This window comes from Balaenoptera physalus, assembly GCF_965194825.1.
Source record: "Balaenoptera physalus genome assembly, chromosome: 17".
Lineage (NCBI taxonomy): Eukaryota > Metazoa > Chordata > Mammalia > Artiodactyla > Balaenopteridae > Balaenoptera > Balaenoptera physalus.
The window spans coordinates 85,175,459-85,201,697 of NC_138895.1; the positions used below are offsets into that span (position 1 = coordinate 85,175,459).

Consider the following 26,239-nt stretch of genomic DNA (forward strand, 5'->3'; position numbering starts at 1 on the left):
TGACTTGCGGGAGGAGGGAGAGGCGGATGCAGCGCGCCTCGCGCTCCACTCCCTGTCGTTGCGCCGGCCCGCAATAAAAAGTGTCGCCCTCCACTTGGTGTGGGCTGCACCCAGAAGTTGCTCCCATCGGGCGGGTCTGGGGGTTCTCCCAGCGGCTTTCAGAGGAGGGCGGGGCGAGAAGGATCTGGGGCGGGACCAGGGTCTCTTTCGCTTTCCCTTTTGTTCTCCAACCGCCTCCGAGATTCCGCGCGGGTGAGGAGAGGGCGGCTTCCCGGGTGGCTCCGCCTGTGCCCATACCCCCACGCTCGCGGGGTCTCAGCGCCTTGCCGGCTCCGCGCACAAGTTGTGCCACGTGGCCCTGACCCCTGTGACTCCCCTGCAGCTCCCGGGCACGCACGAACGAGTCGACTCGCACGCTGGAAGCCAGTGAGTCGTCGGAGAGACTTGCTACCAAGAGCCCCGCGCGCCACGCCATCCCCGCCCGACTGGCCCCCGACGCCCTGCGCCCTACGGCCCTCGCCCTTCCCGCACCCTGTGCTGCACGCTCTCCCCGGCCTGGCCCGCGCGCTACTTTTCCCGGCCTACTGGGCCCTGGACCAGCTGCTGGGCTGCTGGGCGCCGGCCGCACGCCCAAGCGACCAGATCTGGCTGAGCGCCGCAGCGGGCGCCGGAGCGGCTCTGCTGCTGCTGCTTCTTGTCGACCCGCCTCTGGCGCTGCCGGACCTGCTGCTCTGGCTGCTGCTGCAAGCCTGGCGCCGTCCCTTTTGCTACCAGCCCCCTCCGCAGTGCGGGGCGCCCCCCACGCCCTGTCGCCCCCCAACTGAGCCCGCGCGCAGCTTCAGCTTCTTCAGCGCCAACCTGTGCCTGCTCCCCGACGGGCTGGCGCGCTTCAGCAACTTGCCGCACAGCCAGCGGCGGGCCGAGACCGTGGGCGCCGTGCTGCTCGCCGGCCTGCGGCATTCGCCCTATGGGGCTACCGGCTGCAGTTCGCCAGTGCAGGGGATGCCGTGCGGGGTGCTGATAGGCGCCATACCAGCGAGTCTGGACTTCACGTGCCTGCAGGAGCTGTTCGATCTTCGCGCAGAGCGACGCCTGGTGAGCCGCCTGGCACCCAATCTGGGCCCGGTGTCGTACGACGTGGGCACATTCGGCCTGCAGCCCGGGCTACACCTGAAGCTGCTGGGCAGTGGGCTGCTGCTGGCCTCGCGCTACCCGCTGCTACGCGCAGCATTGCAGTCCTTCCTCACGCATGTCGCGAGGATGCGCTGGCCTCCAAGGGACTACTTTCTGCACAGGTGCCCGCCCACCGGCCGCGGCGCTCCGGCTCCCGGGAGGGGGCGGGGCATGGGGTCGAACGCGCGAAGATCCCCAAGCGCAGCTGGGCATCCCGGACGGGCGCCGCATCGTGGGCTTCCTGCACTGCATGCATTTGCATGCGCCGAGCAGTGAGCCCGACTGGCTGCTCGTAGGCTCGTGGGCGGGCCGCCCCCTCTCACTCTCTCTGCGCAGAGTCCCAACCCTTGTCTGCGCCTCCCCTCCCCCCACCGTTTATTCACTGCCCCAGGCGCCGCCAGTCCCTTCGAGTGCCGGTGGGCTCACAGATCGGGACCGGGCGGGCCGGGGGAAGGTGCGGGCGCAGCTGGGTGTCCAGGAGGCAGAATGGCACCTCGGACTGAGCCTTCCTTCCCTCCCCGTCCCTCCCCTCCAACCCACCCCGCCCCGTAGAGGACGGGCTCCTGCGCCGCAAACAGCTGACGCTGTTGCTGGACTGGGCCGAGCGGTCCGAGGTTGAGAGCCGCCAAAGTGACGAGGCCGTGGCCTTCAGTGTGCGCCTGGGTGACCTAAACTTCGACACCTGCTCGCTTAGCTTAGAGGAGGCTGCAGCGGGGGGGGGGGCGGGCGGCCCCGCCCACCGAGCGCCGGCCTCTCCGCAGACCACGCGCAGGAGCCGGCGCACCAGCTGTTCAGCCGCTTCCGGGACCCCTGCCGGCTGGGGACGCTCCGGGGCGGGGGGCGGGCGGACCTAGGGCGGGCTCGCGGGCCGAGGCTCCCACTGATACCGCCCTTGCCCGCCCTCCCCAGGAACGCGGCTGAGCATCTCCAATCGCCGTCACTCCGTGGCCTGCCCCGCGGAGATGCTGAGGGGAGTGGCCACCTGGGGGCCAGGCAACGCCCGGAAGGAGGGCTGCCCTGACCTTGCTGACGCCGCCACCCTCCTCAGGGCCTTGGAGCAGGGGGAAGGGCGCCGCCGGCGCCTGGACTACGTCACCTACCGGGGAGGACCCGGGGGCATTCTGAGCCCAGGAAGTGCCAGAGCTCAGGGTGCTGGGCCTGCTGGCGCTGGGGCGACTCCTCAGCCTGACTCCTGCCCCCAAGAGGTGGAACAGGTGACTTTCAGCACAGCCCTGGCGGGGCTTACGGACCACCTGGCTGTGGGACTTCCAAGGCCTCCTAAGGCAGGTACGGAGGAGACAGGTGCCAGCACGGGTGGAAAGACAGACAGGGACGCAGAACGTGAGCCTGGCCAGCCGCCACTGGAACAGGACGTCTTCAGGGATCTTTATTGTACGGGGCCCTCCCTCACACAGTCTCCTGGGCCCTGCGGTACTCATAGACGCTGCCCCGCTCAGGGAAGGCTTTGGGCTGCAGCAGCAACGCCGGCAGTGGGGCGGGGTCCTCTGGGTCCCCATAGCCCCCGCCGCCTGGTGTGTGGAGACAGAACACATCCTGTGGGGCAGAAGGGAGGTTCAGTCTGGGAGTGGGCTCTGCCTGTCCGCTGCCGCAATCCCACCCCCGGTGGGGCAGTGCATCCACAGCAGCCAGCTGGGACCCCAGAGAGCCGGTCTGCGGCCCCCATCCTTCAGGAGCCAAATTAAACTCCGTCTCTAGTTATTTCTGCAACTCCATTCACTCTGTGGGATGAGGGCAGCTGGGGGTGGGGGCGGGGATGGGACAGGCCAGGCCGCAATCCTTACCCCGGGGCACACGGGCACCGAGGTCTTCCCACCCAGATTCACTGTCCGGCCGTCCTTCCGGATCAGTAGGTTTAGGCCACGGGTTCCGGGCTCACCCCCTGCAAGAAGAGGCAAGGTGGGGGTGGCCAAGGAGGCAAGGAAGTGAGAGACATGGGGGGCTGGTGGGGGAACAGGGGGGTAGATGGGACAGGAGGTGGGTGGGGAACTGATGGCCGTGATGGGGGAGACTGGGCTGGGGGGAGAGGGGAAGGGAGCCGCTTACCCATAAGGCCGTAAGGCTGGAAGGCGCGGCGCTCGGTCAGCACCGACAGTAGCGCCTCCTCACGAAACAGCAACTCGCGGATAACACCATCGCCGCCCCGGAAGCGGCCGCGCCCCCCAGACCCCAGTCTCAGCTCGAAGCGGCGCAGGATAACTGGGTACCTGCGCGGGGCCAGGGGCTCAGCCCAGCCCGCCCCGCCCCCGCTCCACCCCAGGCCCCGCTCCTCAGCCCCACCCCTTCCTGCACCGCTCACCTGCTCTCCAGGATCTCGGGGTCGGTGATGCGTGTGTTGGTCATGTGGCTGTGCACGCCGCTGCGCCCATGCCAGCCGGGGCCCGCGCCCGCGCCGCCCGCCACCGTCTCGTAGTAGCCCATGTGGGCGTTGCCCAAGGTCACGTTGTTCATGCAGCCCTGGCAGGGGCAAGTGGCCGCTGCGCTGGCTGGGGGTGCGTCCCCTCTCTGCCGGTCGCAGCCCGCAGCCCTCCCCCCGCCCCCCGCCCCCAGCAGCCCCAGAGCTGTGCCCACCGGCCCACCACACCTGGGAAGCTGCGCAGGCCCCGAAGGCCCCCAGGATGACGTCCACCACCCGCTGCGACGTAAGCACGTTGCCGCCCACCACCGCCGCCTCTGGGGACGGGTCCAGGATGGAGCCCTTAGGGATCACAACACGCACCGGTGCCAGGCAGCCCTGTGGGGAGAGGGGCCAGCGCTCAAGAACAGTTGGGAGGTACACCACCCGCTTCCCCCAGGCCCACCTGGGGGATCAGTCCCTAGGATCAGTCCAACCTTGGGCTGACCTAGCCTCAGGCTCCCTCAGGGTGACATGGGGCTTGGGGTTGACCTGCTGTCCGTGTGCACAGCACACCCTTGTGCACCTGGTTGAGTGGAATGTCGCAGCCGACCAGACAGCGAAGGCAGTAGATGAGCGCAGACAGCGTGATGGCCCGAGGCGCGTTGAGGTTGCCGAACACCTCGGGCCCGGTGCCGCTGAAATCAAACACCGCGCTACCCTGCCCACCAGAGAGGAGGGGAGAAGTCAGCAGCCAGGTGGCCACGGCCCTGATGCCTGGGGAGATCCTTCCTCCCGAGACTGACCTGACTCAGGTTGATCTGCACTCGGAGTCGGATGAGAGAACCGTCGTCCATGTGGTCCTCTGCAGACACCTCCAGGGGCAGGCCTCGGGCCTGCCGGGAGGTTCCAAAGGCCCGCAGCATGTCTCGCACAGCTAGCTCAGCGTTTGCCTGGTGGGAAGTACGTTCAGCAACGGCCACGCCACCTTCCAGGTGGGCCAGGTGCCCCCCACCTCCGTCCACCTGCCTGGGGCAGGCACAGAGCTGCCCGCTTGCTCCTTCCCCCAGGCCCACCTGAATATGGCCCATGTAGGCCTGCACCACATCCAGACCATACTGCCCAATGAGCTCGCCCACCAGCTGGATGCCCTTCTGGTTGGCTGCCACCTGGGCACGCAGATCTGACAGGTTGTCATGCAGGTTCCGTGTTCCGCTGCAGCCTGGAATCTTGCCTGGTGCCCGCAGGGCTTCAGTTACCGCTGAATGAATGGGATCGCCACTGAGCCACTCTCAAAGTCCCAGGGCCACCTGGTGCCCTGCTCCACACCTGCTGTGCTTCTGCTGGGGCACTGCAGGGACCACATGTTGGCCCATCACTGGCTCCCCACTACCCTGCTGGCTCTCCCAGGTCCCTGAAAACCCCCAGCTTCCCCCCATCAGCTACTGAACCTTCTTCCCACACCCCAATGCCCCAGGGCACCCTAGGACGGGACAAGCACCTTTGACCATGACCATGATCTCATGTGGGCTGGAGGTACCTGGGGCAGGGGGCAGGGCAGGGGGCAGGTTCCCTCAGCAAACTCTCCTCCCTCCTTCATTCCTCCTGCCCTACCTCCCCACCACCTGGCCCACACTCTCCAGCCTTTTCTGGGCCCCCCTCCACTCCCAGCAGGAAAAACCACTTCCCTTAACCCTCCCACACTCACACTGCCCTCAGCCCTGGGGCCCCGAACTCACCGCCACAGCCAGTCGTTTTGAAAGAGCGCCAGCATGGCTGCCTGTGCGCCCCGCCACCGCCCCCAAAAGATCTGGACAAGGCCTCCACCTTGGGCAAGCAGTACAGGTTCTGGACCCATGGACCACTCCCTGCTTCGGGAAAGCTCCCCTCCTGAGTCTGGATCAGGGTCCTCTCAGGCTCCCTGGCCACTGGGTCCTCTGCCACATGCCTGCACAGGTCCCTCAGTGATCCCTGCCCTCTGCCCCCACCCCATACTGACCAAGGGAGCAGCCAGGCCTCAGTCACTCTCTTCGTGTTCTCAGCACCCACAGCAGCCCATGGCTCTGCTCCCCCACCTTCCACCCCGCCCACATCACCTATTCTCACTCTGGGATGCCCCCAAGGCTCTCAGACCCCTGCAGCCTCACACCAGCTGACCCTGACCCCCAGGTCCCACTGCAGCTTCTGCCCCACCTTCCTGGCAACTGCAGTGCCAGAACCTTCATCCTACAGCTGCCCAGCTCCCACCAGTTACCAACCTCACCTCCAAAACACCCTCGCCGTTGCTTCCCGGTGTGAGGCTCAGCATCATCTGGGGCGAGTGTAGCTGCCCCCACCCCACTCCCTCTGCCTGGCCTGCAGGACCCTCCATGCCCGGGACCCTCCATGCGCCCTGCACGTAGGCAGGGGACTTGCCTGGTGCACAGGCAGCTCAGGCCCAGCTGAAGCCCTTCACAGCTGCCCGGCCGCCCCACTGCCCAGTGACTGACCCAGGCCCAGGAAAGCTCTCCGAGAGCATGCAGCCCCTGGCCGCTGGTGCTGCCGTGTCTCTGCAGCCCCCAGACCCAGTGCAAACCCAGTGCAAATCATAAACGCCATGAGCAGCCGCCCACCTTAAAATAGGCTCCTCCCCCTCCTGCACCCAATCCCTTGGGTATCCTGGCCAGCTCCCCACCCCCAAACCTTCCAGGCCTTCTTGGGCCCAGGCAGAGCTCAGCTCAGCTGGTCTGATCACCTCTGAGAGGCGATCTGCAACCACCCTGGGGGGTCACCGCCCAGCTCCCTCAGCCTGGAGGCCGGCCTAGGCCAGGGTGGAGGGGGTCAGTGGGGGCTGCATCCCCGTGTCCGGCCCAGCCTGGCTGCAGGAAGCGGCCAGGTGTTTCAGCCCCACCCCAGACCCGTTCCCACTCACCCTCCTCCTGGAAGACACCCGCCTGGACAAGTCTGAAGGACAGAAAGACGGCGCCCTCCTGCTGCAGGGTGGTGGAGTGGGGGGGCATGGAGCCCGGTGTGATGCCTCCAATGTCCGCGTGGTGCCCGCGGCTGGCCACGTAGAACACAGGCCGCGTCTGACCCGGCCAAAACACCTAGGGGTGAGGGCAACGGTCAGGGGCGCCGGCAGCCCTACAACCAAAGGTACCTGGGCAGCGAACCTCACCGGTGTGATGACGGTCAGGTCTGGCAGGTGGCTGCCCCCCGCGCTGGGGTGGTTGCTCAGCAGCACGTCGCCGGGATGGAGGTCAGCCCCCAAGTGCTGGATCTGAAGCCAGGAGACAGGTGCAGAGTCGGGAGGGGGCCGGCGCGAGGGGTGGGGGGCAGGGAGAGGGGCCCGCCGAACCTGGAACTGCACCGTCTCCTGCATGGCACCCAGGTGCACGGGGATGTGAGGGGCGTTGGAGACCAGCCCTCCGTCGGGCCCAAAGAGGGCACAGGAGAAGTCCAGGCGCTCCTTGATGTTGGTGGAGATGGCCGTGCGCTGCAGGATGCGGCCCATCTGCTCTGGGGACACAGAGTGACCAGATGCCCGCTGGCCCCACCCCATCCACAGAGCATTCCCGGGGTACGGAGAGGCAGGGCCCACCGCCTTCAAGGCCTCCGAGTCCCGGACCCAGGACCCGAAGCGGGTGATGGTCCACCTAGACACAGTGAGGCCATGGCCAAGCCACATCTTGCTCATGTGAAGGGCCCCCCTCCTCCCCAGCCCTGCCCGGCGCCCCATCGACCCTACGCCCTGCGTCGTGCATTAAGAAACTGATGCGCGAGGCACAGGCTTCGGAGCCTGGGTTCACTGTGCAGAGCCCAGACCACACGGTGCTGGGAGGAGAAAAGCGCCCACCCTGCCCAAGGCCTGCAGTGCAGCGGGGCTGTGCCATCCCAGGGCCAGGGCCACACTGCCTGCACCACCGCAGGAGGGCTTCCGCTTCTGCCCCTTCCCCCGGCTCACGCTTTCTCTCTGCACACCCCTGCCGGGCACGCCGCAGGGAGCAGGGCGGGGGAGCAGGATGGTGGAAGCCACTCACCAGCGATGCTCATGAAGCGGTGGGAGAAGATGGACAGGTGGATGGGGTCGAGCTGGGCACCCACCGTGCTGGGGACCTCAGCCCCCACGGAGATGCGGATGTCCCCAGTCTCAGTCACCTCTGCCTGGCAGCCTGGCTCCACCAGGATGGTACTGGGGGCAGGGAGCAGGGGGGCTGCAGGAGCCAGGCCACACACCCCTCCCAACCAGGGACCCCCTGTGCCCAGGCGCAGAAACAGCCCAACCATGAAGGGACCCCAGAGTCCTTCAGACTCCTGCAGCCTGGGCCAGAGAACCCCCCGCCAGGGCCCCACAGGTCACCCCAGCCCCGGCAGCCGTGGCCCTGGCCCTCACCCCACCTGTTGCTGTCAATGATGAGGCAGGGCCCCTGCAGCTTGTGCCCATCGCCCAGCTCGCCCAACAGGTACACGGGGGTCTCCTGGTAGCCCCCCTCGAAGTAGCAACGGGTCATCTGAGGAGGGTGTCAGGTGAGCGAAGTTCCTAGGGCCGGGGCCCTCCCTGCGTCTCCCCCTCCACACCTGTCCCCGTGTCCCAGTGGGTGTGGGCGGACGGGCACAGGCAGGGCCACCAACCTTGTCTACCCGGGGAGGCCCACTCTGGGCTTTCGGGACGAACTCGAGGCGAAGGCCACTGTGGCCAGTGCCCCTCACCCGCACGTCGTCCACCACCACTGGCCGCTCAGGGATGGTGAAGCCAAACTCCCTCATGTACCTGCACACCCGGAGGTCCCGGAGAGCCATCAGGGCGGGCAGCCAGGCCGGTGGACCCCGGCCAGGGCGCCCAAGACGCGGAGCTCACATACCTCTCGACGAAGCCTGCCCCAAAGTCGCCCGCTCTGGGTGAGCAGGCAGTGGCTGGGTGCTGGTGGGCGGACACCATCAGGGCGCAGTCCGTGCCCTGGTAGCGCAGGTGCAGGAAGCTCTCAGTGCTGATCTGGGCCCTGCAACGGTGACAGGCAGGGCACTCGCACAGGGTACCCTTGAGGACACCTAGTCCAGCCCTCCCTGACTGCCGCCGAAGAGGCCCCAAGTGAAGCGGCTAGGAGGCGGCAGGCCCTCCACCTGGCCCGGCAGCCCCCGGAGCCCCACCTGGGGAAGCCCTGGGCCCGCAGGGCATCCACACACTGCTCCTCCAGGCGGCTCAGCCTCTGGTCCAGCTGCACAAAGGTCTCGGGAGCATAGGGCAGGGAGCAGGGCTCCTGCGCCTCGTGTACCACGTCTGCCAGGGCCAGCCCCAGTGCTGACAGCAGCCCACTATGCCTGGGGGACAGGGACCGCACAGCGAAAGGGTGGGGTGCCTCCCAAAGTGGCCCCCCAGCCCCAGGACACACGCACCACACCCAGACACACCTATGAATGTGCACGGTGTCCATGCCCAGGGCCCGGGCGATGGCGCAAGCGTGCTGCCCACCAGCTCCCCCAAAGCAAGCCAGCACGTGGGCCGAGGGGTCGTGGCCTCGTGCCTGGAGAGCCAGAGGGGGATCAGTGGCCTACCCTGCCCCGCCCGGCCCTCCCCCATCCTGCCCCCCACCCCCGGGCGAGGGCGAAGGCGGCTGTACCTGCGTGAGCGCACGGATGGGCCGGCACATGGCCTCATTGGCCACACGCACAAACCCCATGGCCACCTCCTCCAGGCTCAGTGGGGAGGCCGGACAAGGCCCGTTGGTCAGGAAGCTGTTGACGTCAGTGGCCACAGCCTCCAGGGCCTTTTGGGACGCCTCCAGGGACAGTGGCTGGTCCTCTCCCGGCCCAAAAATGCGGGGGAAGGAGGCAGGCAGCAGGCGACCCAGGACCAGATTAGCATCCGTCACGGTCACAGGGCCTCCTGGGAGGTGTGCACGGTGTGGGGCTGGAGGTGAGCGCCGGGAGCGGGCAGTGGGGGTGGGGCTGGAGGGGTCGGCTGGGCCTGGGCCGTGTGGGAAGGGGATTGGCAGAGCACGTGCCAGCTCTTACCTTTGCGGTAGCAGGCGGGGCCAGGGTGGGCTCCTGCAGACTCTGGCCCCACCACGAAGAGGCCTGACCTTTGGAGAGGGGAACTGGAGGTGGAGGCGGGTTGGGAGGCAGGGCTGGGGGTCCCGCCCAGGTGCGGGATGGGGCTGACCTGAAGAAGAGGCGGGAGCCCCCACCAGCTGCCACGGTGTTGATGTCCAGCTGGGGGGCCTGGAGGGTGACACCAGCTGTGCTGGCCTCGAAGACGTGCTCAAATTCGCCAGCATAGCGGCTCACGTCGGTAGACGTGCCTGGTGGGAGACGGGGTGGTAAGGAGTCATCCCACAGACCTGGATGCCTGACATTGCCCAGCCTGGCATCTGAGGCTCCCCCGGACCCCACCCTCGGGCCCTCATACCTCCCATGTCAAAGCCGATGACAGGATGGCCACCCTCCACCCGGTAGGTGGTGGCTGAGTAACCAACCACGCCGCCAGCAGGGCCCGAGAGCACAGCGCGGGAGCCGCTGAAGGAGTCCACGGGCGCCAGGCCACCATCGGAGCGCATGAACAGCACCTGCACGTCCTGTGGGCGGGCAGGGGGGCAGTGAGGGGCGGGGCGGCGCAGGGCGGGGATGGCCAGGGGCGGGCAGGCGGGGGGCCTCACCTTGAGCTGACCCTGGAAGCCACGGCGGAAGCCCTGCACGTAGCGCTGGATGGTGGGTGTGAGGTAGGCGTCAGCGCAGGCAGTGTGCCCCCGAGGCACGATGCGCACCATGGGCATGGCCTCCGAGGACAGCGACACGTGTGTGAAGCCCAGCTCCCGGGCCAGGGCGCCCACCTGCTGCTCGTGCTGGGCCCACCTACGATGACGTCCGAGTGCCGCTGAGCTACCCGCCCGCCCGCTGGCCCACCCGCCGCCCGTGCCCCCAGCCAGCCCACACTCACGTGTACGAGTGCATGAGCACCACGGCCAGGCTGCGGATGCCTCGGGACAGGAGCCCCTCCAGCTTCCCTCGCAGGCCCCCCAGGTCCACAGGCTGCTGCACCTCCAGCAGGTCCCCTGTGCGGCCTGCAGGGAAGCCCGCCGCTGCCCCGTCAAAGGCCCATCTGGGCCTGCTGCCCTGCGCCCCAACACTCGGGCATCCATACCTTTCACGGGCGTCCCAGCACCTGGCTCCCCTCGATACAGCACCACACGCTCGTCCACTTCCAGCACCTCCTCATACAGCATCTCGGGCATGGGCACGGCCTGAGGGCAGGCAGAGGCTCAGAGGAGGCCCAGGCCTGAGGGTCCCTGCTGGGGCCCTGCATGGGTGAGGCAATGCAAGCGAGGGGATGTGTCCCAACAGGCCAGTCCACAGGCCCAGGAGACACAGTGAGACAGGGTGACACAGTCAGAGCGGGTGGCCCCAAGAAGGCCCACCCAGGGGGCGGCTCTCTGCCCCCAGGCCTCTGAGTGCAGCCCACTGCCCCGCCCCCACAAAGGCAGCTCCTTCCCAGGACCCAGCACTGGGGGTGAGGGTCAGGGTCCAAGGCAGGGCGGAGCGGCAGACAGGCACAGGACAACACGTGACCAGTCAGGGCTGGGGGGACGCAGCGTCCCACCACGAGTGCCCGGAGCCTCCTCTCTATCAGCTGGTGGCCTTGGGCTGGCACTGACCCTTCCAAGGACCGCTCTCCCAAGGGGCCACGGCACTCCAGGGAAAACGTGCGCTGCAGAGCTGGCCGCCTGCTGGCATGGATGAACTCACCAGGTCAAAGAGGTCTTCACGGGCCTGGGTGCCCACATGCAGCAGGTCTCGGAAGCCGCGAGTCACCAGCAGTGCCACCCGCTCCCCGCGCCGTTCCAGCAGTGCGTTGGTAGCTACCGTGGTGCCCATGCGGATGCTGGCGATGCGACTGGTGTCCAGCGGCCGGTCCCGCGGCAACAGCATGCCCCCCTCCTGGGAACCACGTGGTCAGCCATCAGGCCTCTGGCCCCAAGGTTCCTCCCCACCCCACCACTCTGCCCTGGCCACCTGCTCCAGGATGCGGCGGATGCCCTCGGTGGGTGCGTCCACATAGTTGGCGGGGTCTTCTGAGAGCAGCTTTAAGACCCTCACGTGCCCCCCTGGGCACTGGGCAAAGACATCTGTGAAGGTGCCTCCACGGTCGATGGCAAAATGGAAGCGCCCCTCCGGGCTGCCCATGGTGATGGGGCTGGAGTCCAGCAGCGACTCTTCAGCCGGCAGTCCTGGGAGCACTGGACAGAGGCAGTGGGTCAGCAGGGAGGCCTGGGGGTCATCCACAGGCGGGCAGCCCTGGGCAGAGCTGGGATGGGGAGAAGACAGGGATTCCATGCCCATGAGGGGCCCTGGGTGGAGCCAGAGCTGGGCAAGTCCGGCAGGGCCTAATGACCCCCGCTCCCCAGTTTCAGTGCGCAGGCTTGCAAGGGACCCCAGGGCCTGGAGCAGGCCTTTCAAAGGAGGAGGCGTGGCGGGAGCCCTCGGGCTGGGGTTTCTGGGCCCTTAAGCACGAAGAGGCACGTGGGTTGGGGGCAGGTGAGGAAAGGCCCACTTCCCAACGGCTCGACCTTGGAGCAGAGGCCGAGAGGGACACGGGGACGGGGCGGAGCCTGTGCAGACGACGGGGCGGGGCCGGGGCCGAGAGGCGAAGGGGAGCGGGCGGTGGGGGCGAGTGGGGGCCGTGGGTGCGGACAGGGGAGCGGGGAGGATCCTGGCGCGGGACCCACCTGGCCTGTCGGCTCCGGTCGCTCGCCGTCCGTTCGGCCGCACTAGCTCCGGGCCCTGCCCGCGCCCGCCCCCAGCCCGGAAGCGGCGCCCGCCCCGGAGCTAGTGCGACCGGTCCCGGAGCGCCGGGCTCTCCGGTTGCGTCAGGCTCGGGTGGCCCGGAGCCGCCCCCTCCCTCGGCCGCGAGCTGCCCGGAGGACTGCGGGGCGGGGCCGGAGCTGGGCCGCGGGCGGCAGGCGTCTCCATCCCGATCCCCGGCGGGGCGGCGCTGTGCCGGCGCAGCCCCACCCCGCGGCCTGGCCCCCGGGCACCTGGGCTCTGCGGCCGCCCGGCCCTGCGCCGGTGCGGAGCTCGCTGAGCGCGGGCGCCCCGGGTACCCTCCTCCAGCTGCCCCGGGGCAGGCGGAGCCGGCTGCCCAGACGACCTCGGACCGCGCCCCCCAGCGTGCGGCGGTTGTGACGGCCCGGGGTGGGGGGTGGGTGACGCGGGAGGGCAGAACTGAGTGGCCCGGCCGGGGGCGGGGGGCAGGGGGCGCCCTGGAGAAACCCCTCACTCCCCGTGGGCGCGCCAGGCGCCGTGGGCTGGGGGCCCTCCACACCGCCCTCCCAGGCCGACCGCGCGACGCTCGGGCTGATATCGCCGGACGCTGTGGTCAGTCTCGGGACCACGGGGCGGGTGGCTGCTCTTCCCCGGCCTGTTTCCCCCGCAAGCTGAAAGCTGCCCGGGTGCCTGCCCAGGCCTCAGGTGGGCTGGAGCTGTGAGGGGCTCCCGCAAAGGAACGGTGGGGGACAGGGGGCTTCCCAAGCAGAGGAACAGCAGGTGAAGGGGCCACCTCACCTCACGGGCCAGGCAGACGGATGGCCAGGCAGGCAGGGACACTGTGCATGCCCTGGCCCCATCCCACCCCAGGCTCTCCCGCTTCCTTGAGCCTTGCTGGCCCTTGAAGCCCGCTTGGTCCCAGGAGGAGAGAGGGAGGTGGGCTGCTGTGAGAGCACAGGGTCTGGGCCGCAACCCAGGCTGCAGCAGGGCTCCCCACGGACTGGTGGCCTCTGGCCGCCTCACATCCTCTGTATGATGGGGGATTAAAGGGCAGCCTCACGGCTCCCTCACTTCAGTCCAGCGCTGCTCTGAGGTCACTCTCTCAGAGATGTCACCTTCTCCCTGCTGCACCCCTAAAAGAGCCCCCCGACTCCATTCCTCGCCCCTTCCTCCACAGCACCTGTCAGCACCTGACAGGACACGGCCCCACGGGAGCAGGGGTTTCTCCCACTTTTCGCTGTCCTGCACGGCTCAACGAGTGCAGCCTGTGGGTCCCTGAGGAGACCCCCACGGCCCTGGCCCACGCACCTCTTTCAGCATCCTTGAACTTGATGGTTCTGCGCCGGGGCAAGCGGGGGCTGGCGGTCACCTCGGCCAGGAGCCCGGAGCTGCAGAAGCTCAGGCTGCTGCCCCGGTTCCTGAGCACCAGCTTCAGCTCCTGGTTCTCCTGGATGAGCTGCACCAGCCGCCGCAGCTCTTGGTTCTCCTGTGCCAGCCGCTGGATCTCCTGCCGCAGGCCCTCGTAGCTGCTGAGGAGGGACATGCTCGGCAGCGGTGGGCGGCAGCTGCCGGCAGCCCGAGGGCTGGCGAGGGGCAGCGGACGCTGCCATTGTGAGGTCAGCGCTGCCCCTCCCCCCACGCCTCAGCCGCATTCCAGGGCTTCAGAGCCAGGGCCCAGCGGTTCCCAGTACCTGGAGCAGGATGAACTTGACCTCTGACCTCTGGCCCCCTGAGGGTTGAATGACTAGAGGAGCCCAGACCTGCCCCAGGCCTGGAGTCCCCCTAGGAAGCCCCTCCTGGAGGACAGAAGCTTCTGCATCCCAGCCTAGGATGGCGGTGTTGCAGGTAGCGGGGTGCGAGATTCAGGCATCCTTCCCCACCCATCTGGCCACCCACTGGCCACCAGCTGCCCGTGCCAGGTTGTGGGGCTGGCTGACTGGGCACAGTCCCAGATGCGGTCGTGGCCAGCACAGCATCTGAAGGGGTCAGGAGGGTGGATGTTTGAGCTGCCCTCAGGGAGGCGGCATGTCTGGCCCAACAGCAAGGGGGAGCTGGACTGCAGAGACTAAGGTGGGTCAGAGCTTGGGGGCGTGGGGTAAGCCAATGAGCACCTTAGGGCAAGGCTGGAGGCAAAGGTGGTCCTGCTGTTGGGGTGGCAGGGAGTGTCATTGTCACGTGGAGGACGAGGCGCCACATTCAGGGCCACAAGCTCAGGGAATGGTGGCGGGGAGGGCAGGGAGCAGGGAGGCCCCAGGAGACACTGAGGACAGCAGGTTCCTGGGGACAGGGGAGCCACCTCAAGGACAACAATTGGGTTTACACTTAAGATCATATAAAGGACTTCTTTCCTTCACCCAATGTGCCTTCTAATGGGACGGCTCTGTGCAGTTGCCATTATTTTGTGTCATTTCTTCCATTATGATTATTGTTTATTTCACATCATCGTTTCCTTTTTGCGGGTCTGCTGTTTCCAGTTGTTAACCAGTAGTTTTCCTGGGATTTGCATGTCCTTTCCCCACTGCTCCAGGGTGGCACGCTGGCAGGAAGTTCTCACCGGTGCTGAGCGTCCAGGGACAGTCCTGAGAGCGGTGTTCCGGGAGGCTGGGGAGCAGCCACACTTAATCTCGATGGAAGTGATGTCAATTGTAATAGTTTCCGTAAGTGGGAAATAATCCTCATTCTAAGGATTATGAAGTAGAGTGTTTACGACAGAACTAGAGATCTTACCCCCAAACAACGACAGGCTCAGGGCAGTCAACTTCCAACTCAGACACTCTCTGGAGGCCAGAGGGGGGACCGTGGTAGGCAGCATTCTAAGAAGGCCCCCAGGTTTTCCTGCCCTGGCACAGGGCAGGTGAAGGGGCCACCTCACCTCACGGGCCAGGCAGACAGATGGCCAGACAGGCAGGGACACACACGCCCTGCATACTTCCAGGACTGTGAGTGCAATGGCTTTTACACCCATGATCGTGTCGTGTCACGTGACACAGGTGAGGTATAAAGGGATATTATCCTGGGCGAACCTGGCTTAATCAGGAGATCCCATATAAGGACAGTTTTCTTCCTGGAGGAAGGATGCAAAGCTCCAGAGAGATTCACGCAAGGGAGATTCTCCACTGCTGGGGGGCCATGAGGCAGGACATGTGGGAAGCCCCTAGGACCTGATATATCATAGCCAAAGTATTGAAAGACAAAAAGAAAACTTCAAAAGTCACAAAATAAAAATAACTCATCACATACAAGTGAATACCATAAAATTCACACCTAACTTCTCATCAGAAACAATGAAGGCCAGGAGACAATGGGATGACAAACTCAAATCATTAAAAAACTCAAGCAAGAATCCAATATTTTGGAAAATGATCTTTTGTAAATTAAGGTGAAATAAAGACAGTCCAAAATAAACAAAGAGAGAATCTGTTGTTAGCAGACCTACCTTACAAGAAATACTAAAGAAAGTTCTTCAAGCTGAAAGGAAGTCACATGAAATAGTCATTCAAGTCCAATTGCCCAAATGCAGCCATGCTGCACCCAGACTTGTGACCTACAGAGCTGTGAGTTTACAAGCGGATGTAGTTTTAAGCCACTGCATTTGGGGCAACCTATTACATAGCAGTGGAAACTAGCACAGCCTCCTGTGTTGAAGGAAACACAGGAGCCGATTATACTAGTAGCTGGGTTGCAAAGGAAATGGCATGTGCGCTGTCCCGGGGCAGAATCAGCCTTGAGACCTGGGATGGGAACTTTGAGCAGATACACTTGAATCTTAGGCTGCCAAACTCCCACGAGCCCCTTCCTGGCAGAAGCAGCCCCTCCTTCCTCGCTGCAGGAGCGGGCAGTGGCCTCCCCTGGGCACTAGGGGGCCGCCAACCACTGCTGCCACTGCAAGTGCACGTGCTGTCTCCCCTCAACAGGTGCATCCAGTTCTCAGTCCTTGGACTCTGAACTGGCCTTCTGCCTTATTTTGACCGGAAGAGCGTGGTGGAAGTGACAGTGTTCCCGTGCGGAGCCGTGACCTTGAGAGGCCTGGCAGGGGCAGGAGTTCCGGGAGTGACCCTGTCACTCTGGAGATTGTCACTCTGGGCTTGCAGCAGTCATTCGTGGAGGTCTACTACTTCTTGGTAAGAAGAGCGGGACCCGCCCCTCCCCGCCCTGCTCCGCATCATGACAGCTCGGCTCCGAGAGGCTGTGGCCAAGAGCACGGGGCACCCCGTGCTCAGCTCCAGCCGAGGGCAGAGGAAGCTGGGAAAGACGAGGCCTCCCCCGCAACACCCGCGGGTCGGGGCATCTCTGGGAGGGGCAGGCTCCCACCCGCCCCAGCTCCCCCGGGCCCCGCCCAGCGGTGAGGAGGCGAGGCGGAAGGACTCGTGGCCGAGCAGCTTCCTCGGACGCTGAGTGTGGGGTTGGGGAGGACGGCGGAGACCCTAGTGGTGAGGAATTACTAAGGAGCCCAAACGGGACCTCCCCGGCCGTCCGGTGGTTAAGACTCCCTGCTTCCAATGCAGAGGGCGTGGGTTCAATCCCTGGTCAGGGAGCTAAGATCCCACATGCTGCACCGAGCAGCCAAAAAAAAAAAAAAAAAAAAGCTCAAACACGTTACCACAAACCCGAAGGCTTAAAACAACAGACATTTATTCTCTTCCAGTTCTAAGGGCCAGAAGTCCAAACTGAGTCATTTGGGCTAAAATCAAGATGTCAGCCAGGACAGTTCCTTCTGGAGGGTCCGGGGGAAATCCGTTCCTTGCTGCGGCCAGCAGTCAGTGCTCCGTGGCTTGTGGCTGCATCACTCCAATCTGCCTCCAAGGTCACCTCTCCTCCTCCTCTGCTTCTGCAGCCAAATACCCCTCTGCTTCTACCTTAAAAGGATACTCATGATTACATGTAGGGCCCACCTGGATATTCTAGGACACTCTCTCCTTCTCAAGACCCTTAGCTTAATCATACCTGCAAAGTTCCTTTTGCCACAGAAGGTGACATTCACAGCCTTTGGGAATTAGGACCTGGCTATTCTTCAGCCTGTTACACTGGCTGGACTTGGGGCAGACTTGAAAGCGTTCCTCAGCCGCTGATTCATCAGCAAAGGGCAGCACGTCACTGGCTTGGGAGCTGAAGCACAACCTTTGCCCAGTCGGTGGCTGAACCCTAAGCTATGCTGACTCAGATGCAACTTCTGGGCAGCCAGGCTTAAATATAAGAAGGGGCGGGGGGGGGGGGACTTCCCTTGTGGCACAGTGGTTAAGAATCCGCCTGCCAATGCAGGGGACAGGGGTTCGAGCCCTGGTCCGGGAAGATCCCACATGCCGCGGAGCAACTAAGCCTGTGTGCCACAGCTGCTGAGCCTGTGCTCTGGAGCCCGTGAGCCACAACTACTGAAGCCCACGTGCCTAGAGCCCATGCTCCGCAACAAGAGAAGCCACCGCAAGGAGAAGCCCACGCAGCGCAACGAAGAGTAGCCCCCGCTTGCCACAACTAGAGAAAGCCCGTGCGCAGCAACAAAGACCCAGCGCAGCCAAAAATAAATAAATAAATTAATTAATTATTTTAAAAAAAGAAGGGAGGGGGGAGGGGGCCTGAGTAGTGACGTCATAAGCTGCACACTGTGGAGAAACAGACTTCACAGAACTGCTGCAGACAAGCCACTGGACTAATTAACAGCAACAGCAACAAGCCCAAGGAGGGGCCAGCTAAACATAACCCAGAGTTACTACAACAGATCATTTAAAACGTCCAGTTTTCAGCAAAACACCCTGAGACGTGCAGAGAAACAGGACAGGGTGATGGTTGCACAGGAGAGGGATGCAGCAGTCACTGCCCTTGAAGGGCCAGGTTTTGGATTCGTAGACAGAGACATCAAAGCTTCGCTTACACAAAGGCCCATGAAAGGGGTGGCTGCAGTGGCAGGTGGTGGCAGGCCCCTCTGCTACTGCAAATACCCCGCCTGCAGCAGCAGAGACCCACAACCTCACTCGCACCCCTTCCACCTGGAGGGGCAGTTATTTGTTCTGCCCCAAACCAGCCCCTATTCTGGACACGGCTTTGCCCTCCCTGACAGCTCCTCTCCCAGCACCTTCATCCCAGGCTTGCCAAACGCCTTACCTCCCGCTGGATGCTGCTGCACACCAAGGACCCACCTGAGAGCCAACGGCCCCTGGCAATGAGCTCATGACCCCAGGACTCACTGGTCTTCCCAGGTTCCCCATCGGCCTAACAGAATGGAGACAGTCTGTTGAAGGCCCTGCCATGCTTCCAACTAGCTGTTGACCCCTCTTGGGATGGGATGCTTGCTGCTGAGATGCATCTGTGCTGCCTAAGGGGTCTGGGGTCTGGGGACAGATTCACTGCGAAGTCATGAGGCTCAGCTCGGGACTCTTCCAGACCAGGGCCCCAGCAAAGTGTTCACAGGGTCGCACATTTTGTAAAATTTGCAAAAGTACATAATTTAATCACAGTCGGTTAATGCTGTCTCTTCCCACTGCAACCCGCTTTGGTTCATTTCCTCCCCTGCCGCACGGAATGGGGTGGGGGCGCGTCGTGGGCTCCACTCAGGGAGGCTGAGTCGGGAGAGCTTTAGTGTGGTTCTAGGGGAACATTCACTTCCTGGTGTAGTTCAGTTATTGCTCTCATTCTGGTGTAGAAGTGGCTGCCAGGAACACACCCGCCCTCTGTGCTCTGTGTCACTACACATCAAGCTAATGGAATTGGCTAAGGAGTGTCGTCAGTTCAAAAACCATCTAAGTTAGTCACAGACAAGGGCCCCCAAAGGCCCTGAAATCTTAGGGCTCATATGTAAAAGAAATTTGATAGAGGTTTTCTCAAATTTAATAATTCTAAAAATTATTTACACAATATTAGCTAAAGGTGCTGTTACCTGAAAACAACTTTTCTCCTAAGCTGTAAGTTATAAAAATAAACTTTGATGGGACTTCCTTGATGGTCCAGTGGGTAAGACTCTGCACTCCCAGTGCAGGGGGCCCAGGTTCGATCCCTGGTCGGGGAACTAGATCCCGCATGCATGCTGCAACTAAGAAGTCAGCATGCTGCAACTAAGAAGCCCGCATGCTGCAACTGAAAAGATCCCATGTGCCACAACGAAGACCCGGCGCAGCCAAAATAAATAAATAAAAATAAATATATTAAATAAAGTAAACTTTGATTAAGCATGTTTGTTAGAGGGGAGACTAAATTATCCTCTATATATAGAAGGTGACATCATGAAAGTGTCATCATCTTAAGAGGTGACAGATTTTGCGTCTGAAAAGCACAGGGGAAACATGTTAGAGAAATACGTCAGGAAGTTAATTGATGACATTATGTTTGTTTCCTGTGTTTTGTGATGTTTGTGATATCAGTCGACTTTAAAAATTTGTGTTGCATGTTGGGATTTCTTTCCTCTATTCACTTAATTTTGTATATATGATTTTGTCCTCTGTTTCTTTTTTTTTAAAATATTTATTTATTTATTAATAAAATTAGTTGCGGCACACAGGATCTTCATTGTGGCATGTGGGATCTTTAGCTGTGGCATGCGGGATCTAGTTCCCTCACCAGGGATTGAACCTGGGCCCCCTGCATTGGGAGCACAGAGTCTTAACCACTGGACCACCAGGGAAATCCCTGTCCTCTGTTTCTTAAAGAGGGCCCTGAGACTGCTCTCCTTCAGACGATGTTTGCAAAGTTGTGGCGTCTGGGAACCTAGGTTTCAGAAGGGTTCCTACCATTCCCCAATAAGAGTGGCTCACTGAACCTAAACTCTTTGTACAAACAAATATGGTTTATGCTAAACTCCTGCTTTCGTCCCAGGACTCTGGGTACATACCAGGCAGGGGTGCCTACATGACCGTGACCAGCCCCCTATGAAAGCCATAGGCCCTGAGTCTCCAGTGAGCTTCCCTGGTGGCCAGCATTTCACACACATTGTTGCAACTTGCTCCTGGGGGGATGGAGTGTGTCCTGAGAGGTTTCTCAGGGAGAGGACTCTGGAAGCTGGGGCCTGGTTTCCTCTTACTTTGCCCCACCCGTCTTTTCCCTTTGCTGATTTTGATTAACATCCTTTCCCTTGGATCTTGGTCATGAGTACAACTGTATGTGCCGAATTCTATGAGTCCTAGTAAATCACTGAGTCCAGGGCTGGTCTTGGGGACCTCAACACAGCTCCCAAATGTGTATAAGCTTTAGGCCCCCAAACGTGAATCCACCCATGTGTGTACCCTGTGGCTAGAACACAAGGGCCAGAGAACCAAGCGGTTCTCATTCCTGAACAGCCCATCCCCTAAACCAGAGATGCTGCCAGGTTGGAGATCTTAGTTCCTGGGGTGGGGGGACACTTCCACAAGGGGACACAGTAAGGTTTGCACTGATCTGGAAGGAAAAGCCGCCCCCCAGTCACTCTGGGCTCCTTAGGCCCAGAACCAACATTATCCTAATTATCCTGAGCTGCTAGGGTCAACCATGCAATGAGGGCAGGGCACCCGGGGGGCTTCCACCTGCGTCAATGGACTACAGCAATCTTGACCTAGTAAGAACTGGGAGAGTAAGAGCCCACACTGCTGAGGGAAGAAGGCCTGCTCAGTCCAGCTGAAGAGTCAAGGGTGAGGGGATGGGGGATGGCTAGTGGCAGAGAATGACGGCCATCATTCACGGCCTTCGACCAGGCACAGTGGCAGGGCCTCATGCCCCAGTATTCTAGGAGACCACCGCCTTGGAGGGGACGCTCTGCCTAGGACTTAGGCCCAAGCCCACCACAGTACGTCCATTCCACCTGCTCTTCTCATGGCTTGACGCTGAACTGCTCCTATGGGGGGGGTGGGCATATCCCCTCCCCTTGAGCCTGGCAGACCTTTGTGACTGCCTTGACCCAGAATTTGGCAAGAGTGCCACTACGTGACTTCTGAGGCTAGGTCTTAGAACACCATGCAGGACTTCTCTGGTGGCACAGTGGTTAAGAATCCACCTGCCGGGCTTCCCTGGTGGCGCAGTGGTTGGGAGTCCGCCTGCCGATGCAGGGGACACGGGTTCGTGCCCCGGTCCGGGAGGATCCCACATGCCACAGAGCGGCTAGGTCCATGAGCCACAACTACTGAGCCTGCGCGTCTGGAGCCTGTGCTCCGCAACGGGAGAGGCCACGACAGTGAGAGGCCCGCGCACTGCGGTGAAGAGTGGCCCCCGCTCGCCGCAACTGGAGAAAGCCCTTGCACAGAAACTAAGACCCAACACATCCAAAAAAATAAAAAAATAAAAATAAAAATAAATTTTTAAAAAAATAAAAATAAATTTTTAAAAAAATTAAAAAATAAAAAAATAAATTAAAAAAAAGAATCCACCTGCCAATGCACGGGACACAGATTCAATCCCTGGTCCAGGAAGATCCCACATGCCGCGGAGCAACAGCTACTGAGCCTGTGCTCTAGAGCCCGTGTGCCACAACGACTGAGCCCACGCGCCTAGAGCCCATGCTCCTTAGCAAGAGAAGCCACCGCAGTGAGAAGCCCGCACACCACAAAAAAGAGTAGCCACAACTAGAGAACGCTAGCACGCAGCAACAAAGACCCAACGCAGCCAAATAAATAAATAAACAAATAGACAAAGGCTATAAAACAGACACAGAGTTTATTAGAAGCACAGCACATGTGGGAGAGCGCACAGAGAAGCAGTTTATTTAAGAGAGAAGCAAAGCAAAGTTACACATCCAGGGAAGAAGATGTGTGGGTGTCCTCTCTAATGAGGAGCGCACCAAAGAGGCAGTTAAATCATTTCTATAGGCGCGGTTTTTCCGGGTCTTTCTTTTCCTCTGGCCAACCATCTTGCTTCATTTCCCACAACTGATTGGACCAGGGCCCTCCCCAACATATGCATGCATCTTTTAGCCAAGATGGATTCCAGCATGAGGGTCTCTGGGAGATTGACAGCACCTATTATGGGATACTGCCCCCTCCCTTTCTGACCCCTGAAGAGCCTTTCTGTGCATGGGCAGTTGGGGAGGTCTCCTGGACCTCAAGAATGATAGATGTGGTCATCTTGTCTCTTTACTCCAGCAGAGCTCAACTCCTCTCTGCTCCTGCCATTAACTTTTTCCTTGAAAATGTCAGGGGAAGACAAACTCCAATTTACTCAGCTTGACAAATTCCAGCTGCTCAGCCCAGGGGCCCATCTACCTCCTACCTCAATAATATATTTATTTTTTGTTATTTGAAGGCACTAAGGCCATGCATCAAGAGACAGACAGACACACAATCCCATACAATTCCCTTCTGGAAAGGGTGAGGATCTCTTCACTCTCAAATGGAAAAAGGAGGCCCATTTTATTGCATGTGGGAGCTGGATGTAATGGGGAAGCATGAGAGGACCTGAAAGACACTACGTGCAGGCGGTGCTGGGACACAGGCCTGTGCCCTTTCCTAGGCCCCTGTGAATGTCACCTCCTCTTGGTGAGTGTTGTAACCCTGCTGGTTCATCCTTCCACGTTCAAATCTGAAGAATGCAATCTGGCTTCCTATGCACTGCAGAGGGGCTGAATAATGCAGCTGGTGGGAGTGGGGAGCAGTGGCGAGGGGGATGAACTCCCTGATGGTAACCTTGACCACCGAGAAACAGAGGTACCTGGAAACAGGAGGCAGCTAGGGAGAAAAGCATCTCATTTCTCCCTTCTGTAGACCCCTCAACAGTTCCAGGGGACTTGACCGACACAAGATGTTGGAATACATCAGGCAAAGAAATGCAAGAGTGATTACAGCATGTCAATAACACTCTGCAGGCTGGCAAGGATTATGTAAAAACTGTAACACTTTTTCTTGGTGGGAAAGGAGGGAAAATGTAACCCACACTTACAGCCTTCACCCAGTTAGTCCCTACCCTGGGGTTCCATCTCCCAAGCCCCTGGACACACACCCACTGCCCACAGTGGGGCAGTAGATGGGTAAATTCTGGTAAATCCACCCCATGAGTATCAAGCAAAAAATTAGAGTTCCACAGGATTATCTGGACAGATTTCACTACATATTTTTTAGTGAGAAACAGAAAAGGGTGTATGAAATACCATTTAAAAAAATAACCAGAGTTCCAACAGCCCCTATATATCTGTACAACTGCACATTTGTTGTGACTTGTATGTAATTATGTGAGTGTGGAGAAAAACATAAAACCAGTATTTAAGCTACGGCAGATGCTGGGGGGCGTGGGGTCGTACGGAGTGAAGAACGAAAGCAACATGGAAAAGGAAATTAAAACTGCTCTAAAAAATACAACCACGTGTATGTACAGTATAAACTATGTGTTTTTTTTTTTTTTTAATGGACAATTGTTAAAACTAAACGGTAACAAACAAGAGAACAGAGAATGTGTCTCAGCTTGGGAAAACGAATGCATTTACGAGCGCGGAAGAACAGAAGCCGTCAGACAAAACGATGCTATCATTCTAGCAGTCGCGGCTCTCACCCGCGAACCTCGAGGAAGACGCCTGGCGTCAAAGAGAAGCAGAGGCGCACCGGCTGCGCGGAGTCCGAGCGGGGCTCGGCCGCAGATGGAGAGGGAGAGGCGGAGGCGCGGCAGGGCCGGCGGGTCGCGGGCGCAGTGGGAGGCCCAGGACCCTGGGTCCGGGAGAAGGCGCGCGCCGGCGGCGACCAGGGCGACGCAGGGCGGGTAGGCCCCGAAGGTCGTGGGAACCGCCCCCACGACAAACCCGGGGGGAAACGACATACGGATTCCACGCCCAGCGGGTCTCCAACCCTGGCAGCCGCGGGACAGTCATCCCAAACGGCCGCAGCCCCACCTCCCCGCGGACCAGAAGTGCGGAAAGTGGCGCCGCCGGGAACCCTGGGAGAACCGTAGTTCTCCGGCACCGGAAATGGGAGGCGGCGATCCGGAAACCGTAAGACCCCGGAGGTCGGAAGTGGGGCATCCGGACCGCCGGGAACTGTAGTTCTCCAGAGAGCGGAAACGGGGCTAGCGGCCGGGCGGCATGGCGGGGCTGGAGCTTCTGTCGGACCAGGGCTACCGGGTGGACGGGCGGCGCGCCGGGGAGCTGCGTAAGATCCAGGCGCGGATGGGTGTATTCGCGCAGGCCGACGGCTCGGCCTACATCGAGCAGGGCAACACCAAGGCGCTAGCGGTGGTCTACGGGCCTCACGAGGCGAGTGGGCGCGCGCGAGCCGGGCTTCCTCTGGGGCGGGCAGAGAAATCTGGCGGCGGCAACTGCGGGGTGCGCGGGGCCGCCAGGCTGAGCAGAGGCTCGGGAGGTGAGGCCGGCGCGCGCCTCCGTGTGGGGCCGCGGCCAGAGTCCTAACAGTGTGATGCACGATGGTCCCTGCCTTTCTCATCGGCCACTGTCCCCTGCACCCTCCACTCCTCTTTGCTATTCCTAAACCCGCCAGGTGCGCTCCCACTCGCTCCCTCACCACTCAGGTCTACTCCGACGTCACCCTCCGGTGACACTTTCCCAGATCACCTTACTCACCTGTCAGATTCCCTCCCCTACATCCACACACTTCCCTGCTTTTCTGCACCCGCCTCCTCAGACATCAGTTTAACTTATTTCTCACCGTTTGTCTCCCCACTGGAACAAACTCCGTGAGGACAGGAACTGTAAATAAAGCCGCCTGGGTATATTGCCACCCCAGCGCTGGAGGCGTAAGGCCGGAGGGGAGGAAGAGTAAGCATGACACGCCTGCAGATCAGAAAGGCTGATGGTGGGGAGGATGGGGAGTATTTCCAAATGAGATTGAGGGATTTGTAGAACAGGGAAAAGATTTAGGATTTTGGTCTCATACGTGGTGGGAAGCCTTTAAAGGTAAGTAGTATATGTATTGCCTAGAGAGGGCAGAATCAGACTTGATATTTGTAAACAGACTCTGATACAAACAGAGAGTGGGTTGGGAGAAGATGAGTCAAGGATGGAAACAGGGAGGCCTGTTAGGAGAGAGATGAGATCCAGAGGTGATGGTAGCTTGGGTGGCCCTCCCCCAGGCTATGTTTTGGAGGTAAAGTAGTTGCTTGTTGAGATGCTGCAGATAGAGGGAGGGGAGGGAAGGAGGCCAAGGCTCAGGGCAAGAGCCAGAGGAAGGGGTGGGTAGTGTGAGCTGGGAGGAGTGGGCCTGGCTCACGTGTCCTCCCCCAACCCTCCCCCAGATCCGGGGCTCCCGGGCACGAGCCCTGCCTGACAGGGCCCTGGTGAACTGTCAGTACAGTTCTGCGACCTTCAGCACAGGCGAGCGCAAGCGGCGGCCACATGGGGACCGTAAATCCTGCGAGATGGGCCTGCAGCTGCGTCAAACCTTCGAGGCAGCCGTCCTTACGCAGCTGCATCCACGCTCCCAGATTGATATCTATGTGCAGGTGAGCAGACAGCAGCCCTCAACCCAGGGAGGGGAGAGAGGAGGAGGGTGTGTGGGGGGTGGGGGTGGGGATGGGGTCAGCAGCCTAATGGACTGATGCCACTTGGGGGGGGGTCCCTGCAGGTGCTGCAGGCAGATGGTGGGACCTACGCGGCTTGTGTGAATGCAGCCACGCTGGCAGTGTTGGATGCAGGGATTCCCATGCGGGACTTTGTGTGTGCCTGCTCAGCTGGCTTTGTGGATGGAACAGCCCTGGCAGACCTCAGCCACGTGGAGGAAGCAGCTGGTGGCCCCCAGCTGGCCCTGGCCCTGCTACCGTCCTCAGGCCAGATTGCACTGCTTGAGATGGATGCCAGGCTGCACGAGGACCACCTGGAGCAGGTGCTAGAGGCTGCTGCCCACGCTGCCCGAGACGTACATACCCTACTGGACCGTGTGGTCCGGCAGCACGTCCAAGAGGCCTCTATCTTGCTGGGGGACTGAGCACATGGCCATCCAGGGCCAGAATAAAACCCACGCACACTCCACTGTACTTTGATCTCTCCCCGCAGCACGTGCATGCCCTCAGAGCCTGGCCTGGTGCTGGCTCCAGGGGTGACTTAAGGATGCTCCCCCACACATGAACTGCGTACCCCTTGCAGCCTCAGGAGTC

At 61.4% G+C, this 26,239-nt stretch overlaps 3 protein-coding genes, 1 long non-coding RNA gene and 1 pseudogene across 8 annotated transcripts; 3 read left to right on the forward strand and 2 right to left on the reverse strand.

Annotated features, from left to right (window-relative positions):
* Nucleotides 1-12: 12 nt before the first annotated feature.
* LOC309646532 (sphingomyelin phosphodiesterase 5-like) lies at nt 13-2,501 on the forward strand (the record flags this gene model as incomplete). The annotated part of the gene is given in 7 exon segments (XM_082432945.1): nt 13-1,234; nt 1,237-1,295; nt 1,379-1,445; nt 1,726-1,931; nt 1,934-2,180; nt 2,182-2,319; nt 2,322-2,501. Coding segments are annotated over 7 exon segments (1,980 nt in total), but the record flags the coding sequence as incomplete, so codon positions are not given.
* A 14-nt stretch (nt 2,502-2,515) lies between these two features.
* On the reverse strand, nt 2,516-12,646 carry OPLAH (5-oxoprolinase, ATP-hydrolysing). Of its 3 annotated transcripts, none has more exons than XM_082432931.1 (27): nt 12,226-12,646; nt 11,513-11,804; nt 11,246-11,437; nt 10,644-10,743; nt 10,440-10,563; nt 10,159-10,354; nt 9,912-10,077; nt 9,666-9,804; nt 9,518-9,585; nt 9,124-9,389; nt 8,915-9,027; nt 8,654-8,824; nt 8,368-8,505; nt 8,138-8,276; nt 7,904-8,016; nt 7,546-7,697; nt 6,864-7,024; nt 6,684-6,785; nt 6,438-6,612; nt 4,603-4,787; nt 4,333-4,479; nt 4,113-4,247; nt 3,776-3,925; nt 3,491-3,648; nt 3,238-3,398; nt 2,976-3,073; nt 2,516-2,727 (listed from the first exon to the last, which is right to left on the reverse strand). In XM_082432931.1, the coding sequence occupies exons 2-27, from the start codon at nt 11,681-11,683 to the stop codon at nt 2,581-2,583; spliced, it is 3,867 nt and encodes a 1,288-aa protein (XP_082289057.1). In that variant the 5' UTR covers nt 11,684-11,804; nt 12,226-12,646; the 3' UTR covers nt 2,516-2,580. The 3 variants fall into 3 exon arrangements, with proteins under 3 accessions (XP_082289057.1, XP_082289059.1, XP_082289058.1); XM_082432933.1 differs by having other exon boundaries at nt 11,513-11,736; nt 12,226-12,360; XM_082432932.1 differs by lacking the exon at nt 12,226-12,646 and having other exon boundaries at nt 11,513-12,078.
* Nucleotides 12,647-12,768: 122 nt separating this feature from the next.
* Nucleotides 12,769-21,528, forward strand: LOC309646533. 2 transcript variants are annotated; one of them, XR_014255418.1, is made up of 4 exons: nt 12,769-12,874; nt 14,790-14,919; nt 16,177-16,383; nt 16,908-21,528. It is a non-coding gene; the product is annotated as an uncharacterized lncRNA (long non-coding RNA). The 2 variants fall into 2 exon arrangements; XR_014255419.1 differs by lacking the exons at nt 12,769-12,874; nt 14,790-14,919 and having other exon boundaries at nt 15,182-16,383.
* On the reverse strand, nt 12,867-14,794 carry LOC309646530 (annotated as a pseudogene). Its single transcript has one exon. The product of its transcript is annotated as an uncharacterized misc_RNA (transcript).
* A 2,633-nt stretch (nt 21,529-24,161) lies between the features above and the next one.
* On the forward strand, nt 24,162-26,112 carry EXOSC4 (exosome component 4). The gene is made up of 3 exons (XM_082432943.1): nt 24,162-24,386; nt 25,382-25,588; nt 25,711-26,112. Exons 1-3 carry the CDS (start codon nt 24,216-24,218, stop codon nt 26,068-26,070), a joined length of 738 nt encoding a protein of 245 aa, XP_082289069.1. The 5' UTR covers nt 24,162-24,215; the 3' UTR covers nt 26,071-26,112.
* The last annotated feature ends 127 nt before the right edge of the window (nt 26,113-26,239 follow it).

Bases quoted from the DNA above. Each gene is read 5' to 3' on its own strand.
- OPLAH (XM_082432932.1), bottom strand. From the start codon at position 11,839: ATGGGCATGGAATCCCTGTCTTCTCCCCATCCCAGCTCTGCCCAGGGC. The intron at 3,649-3,775 runs GTGTGGTGGGCC...TGCCCCTGCCAG, and splicing joins GGGCCTGCGCAGCTTCCCAG to GGCTGCATGAACAACGTGAC. The intron at 3,399-3,490 runs GTGAGCGGTGCA...GGCCCCGCGCAG, and splicing joins CCCGAGATCCTGGAGAGCAG to GTACCCAGTTATCCTGCGCC.
- EXOSC4 (XM_082432943.1), top strand. From the start codon at position 24,216: ATGGCGGGGCTGGAGCTTCTGTCGGACCAGGGCTACCGGGTGGACGGG. The intron at 24,387-25,381 runs GCGAGTGGGCGC...ACCCTCCCCCAG, and splicing joins TGGTCTACGGGCCTCACGAG to ATCCGGGGCTCCCGGGCACG. The intron at 25,589-25,710 runs GTGAGCAGACAG...GGGTCCCTGCAG, and splicing joins AGATTGATATCTATGTGCAG to GTGCTGCAGGCAGATGGTGG.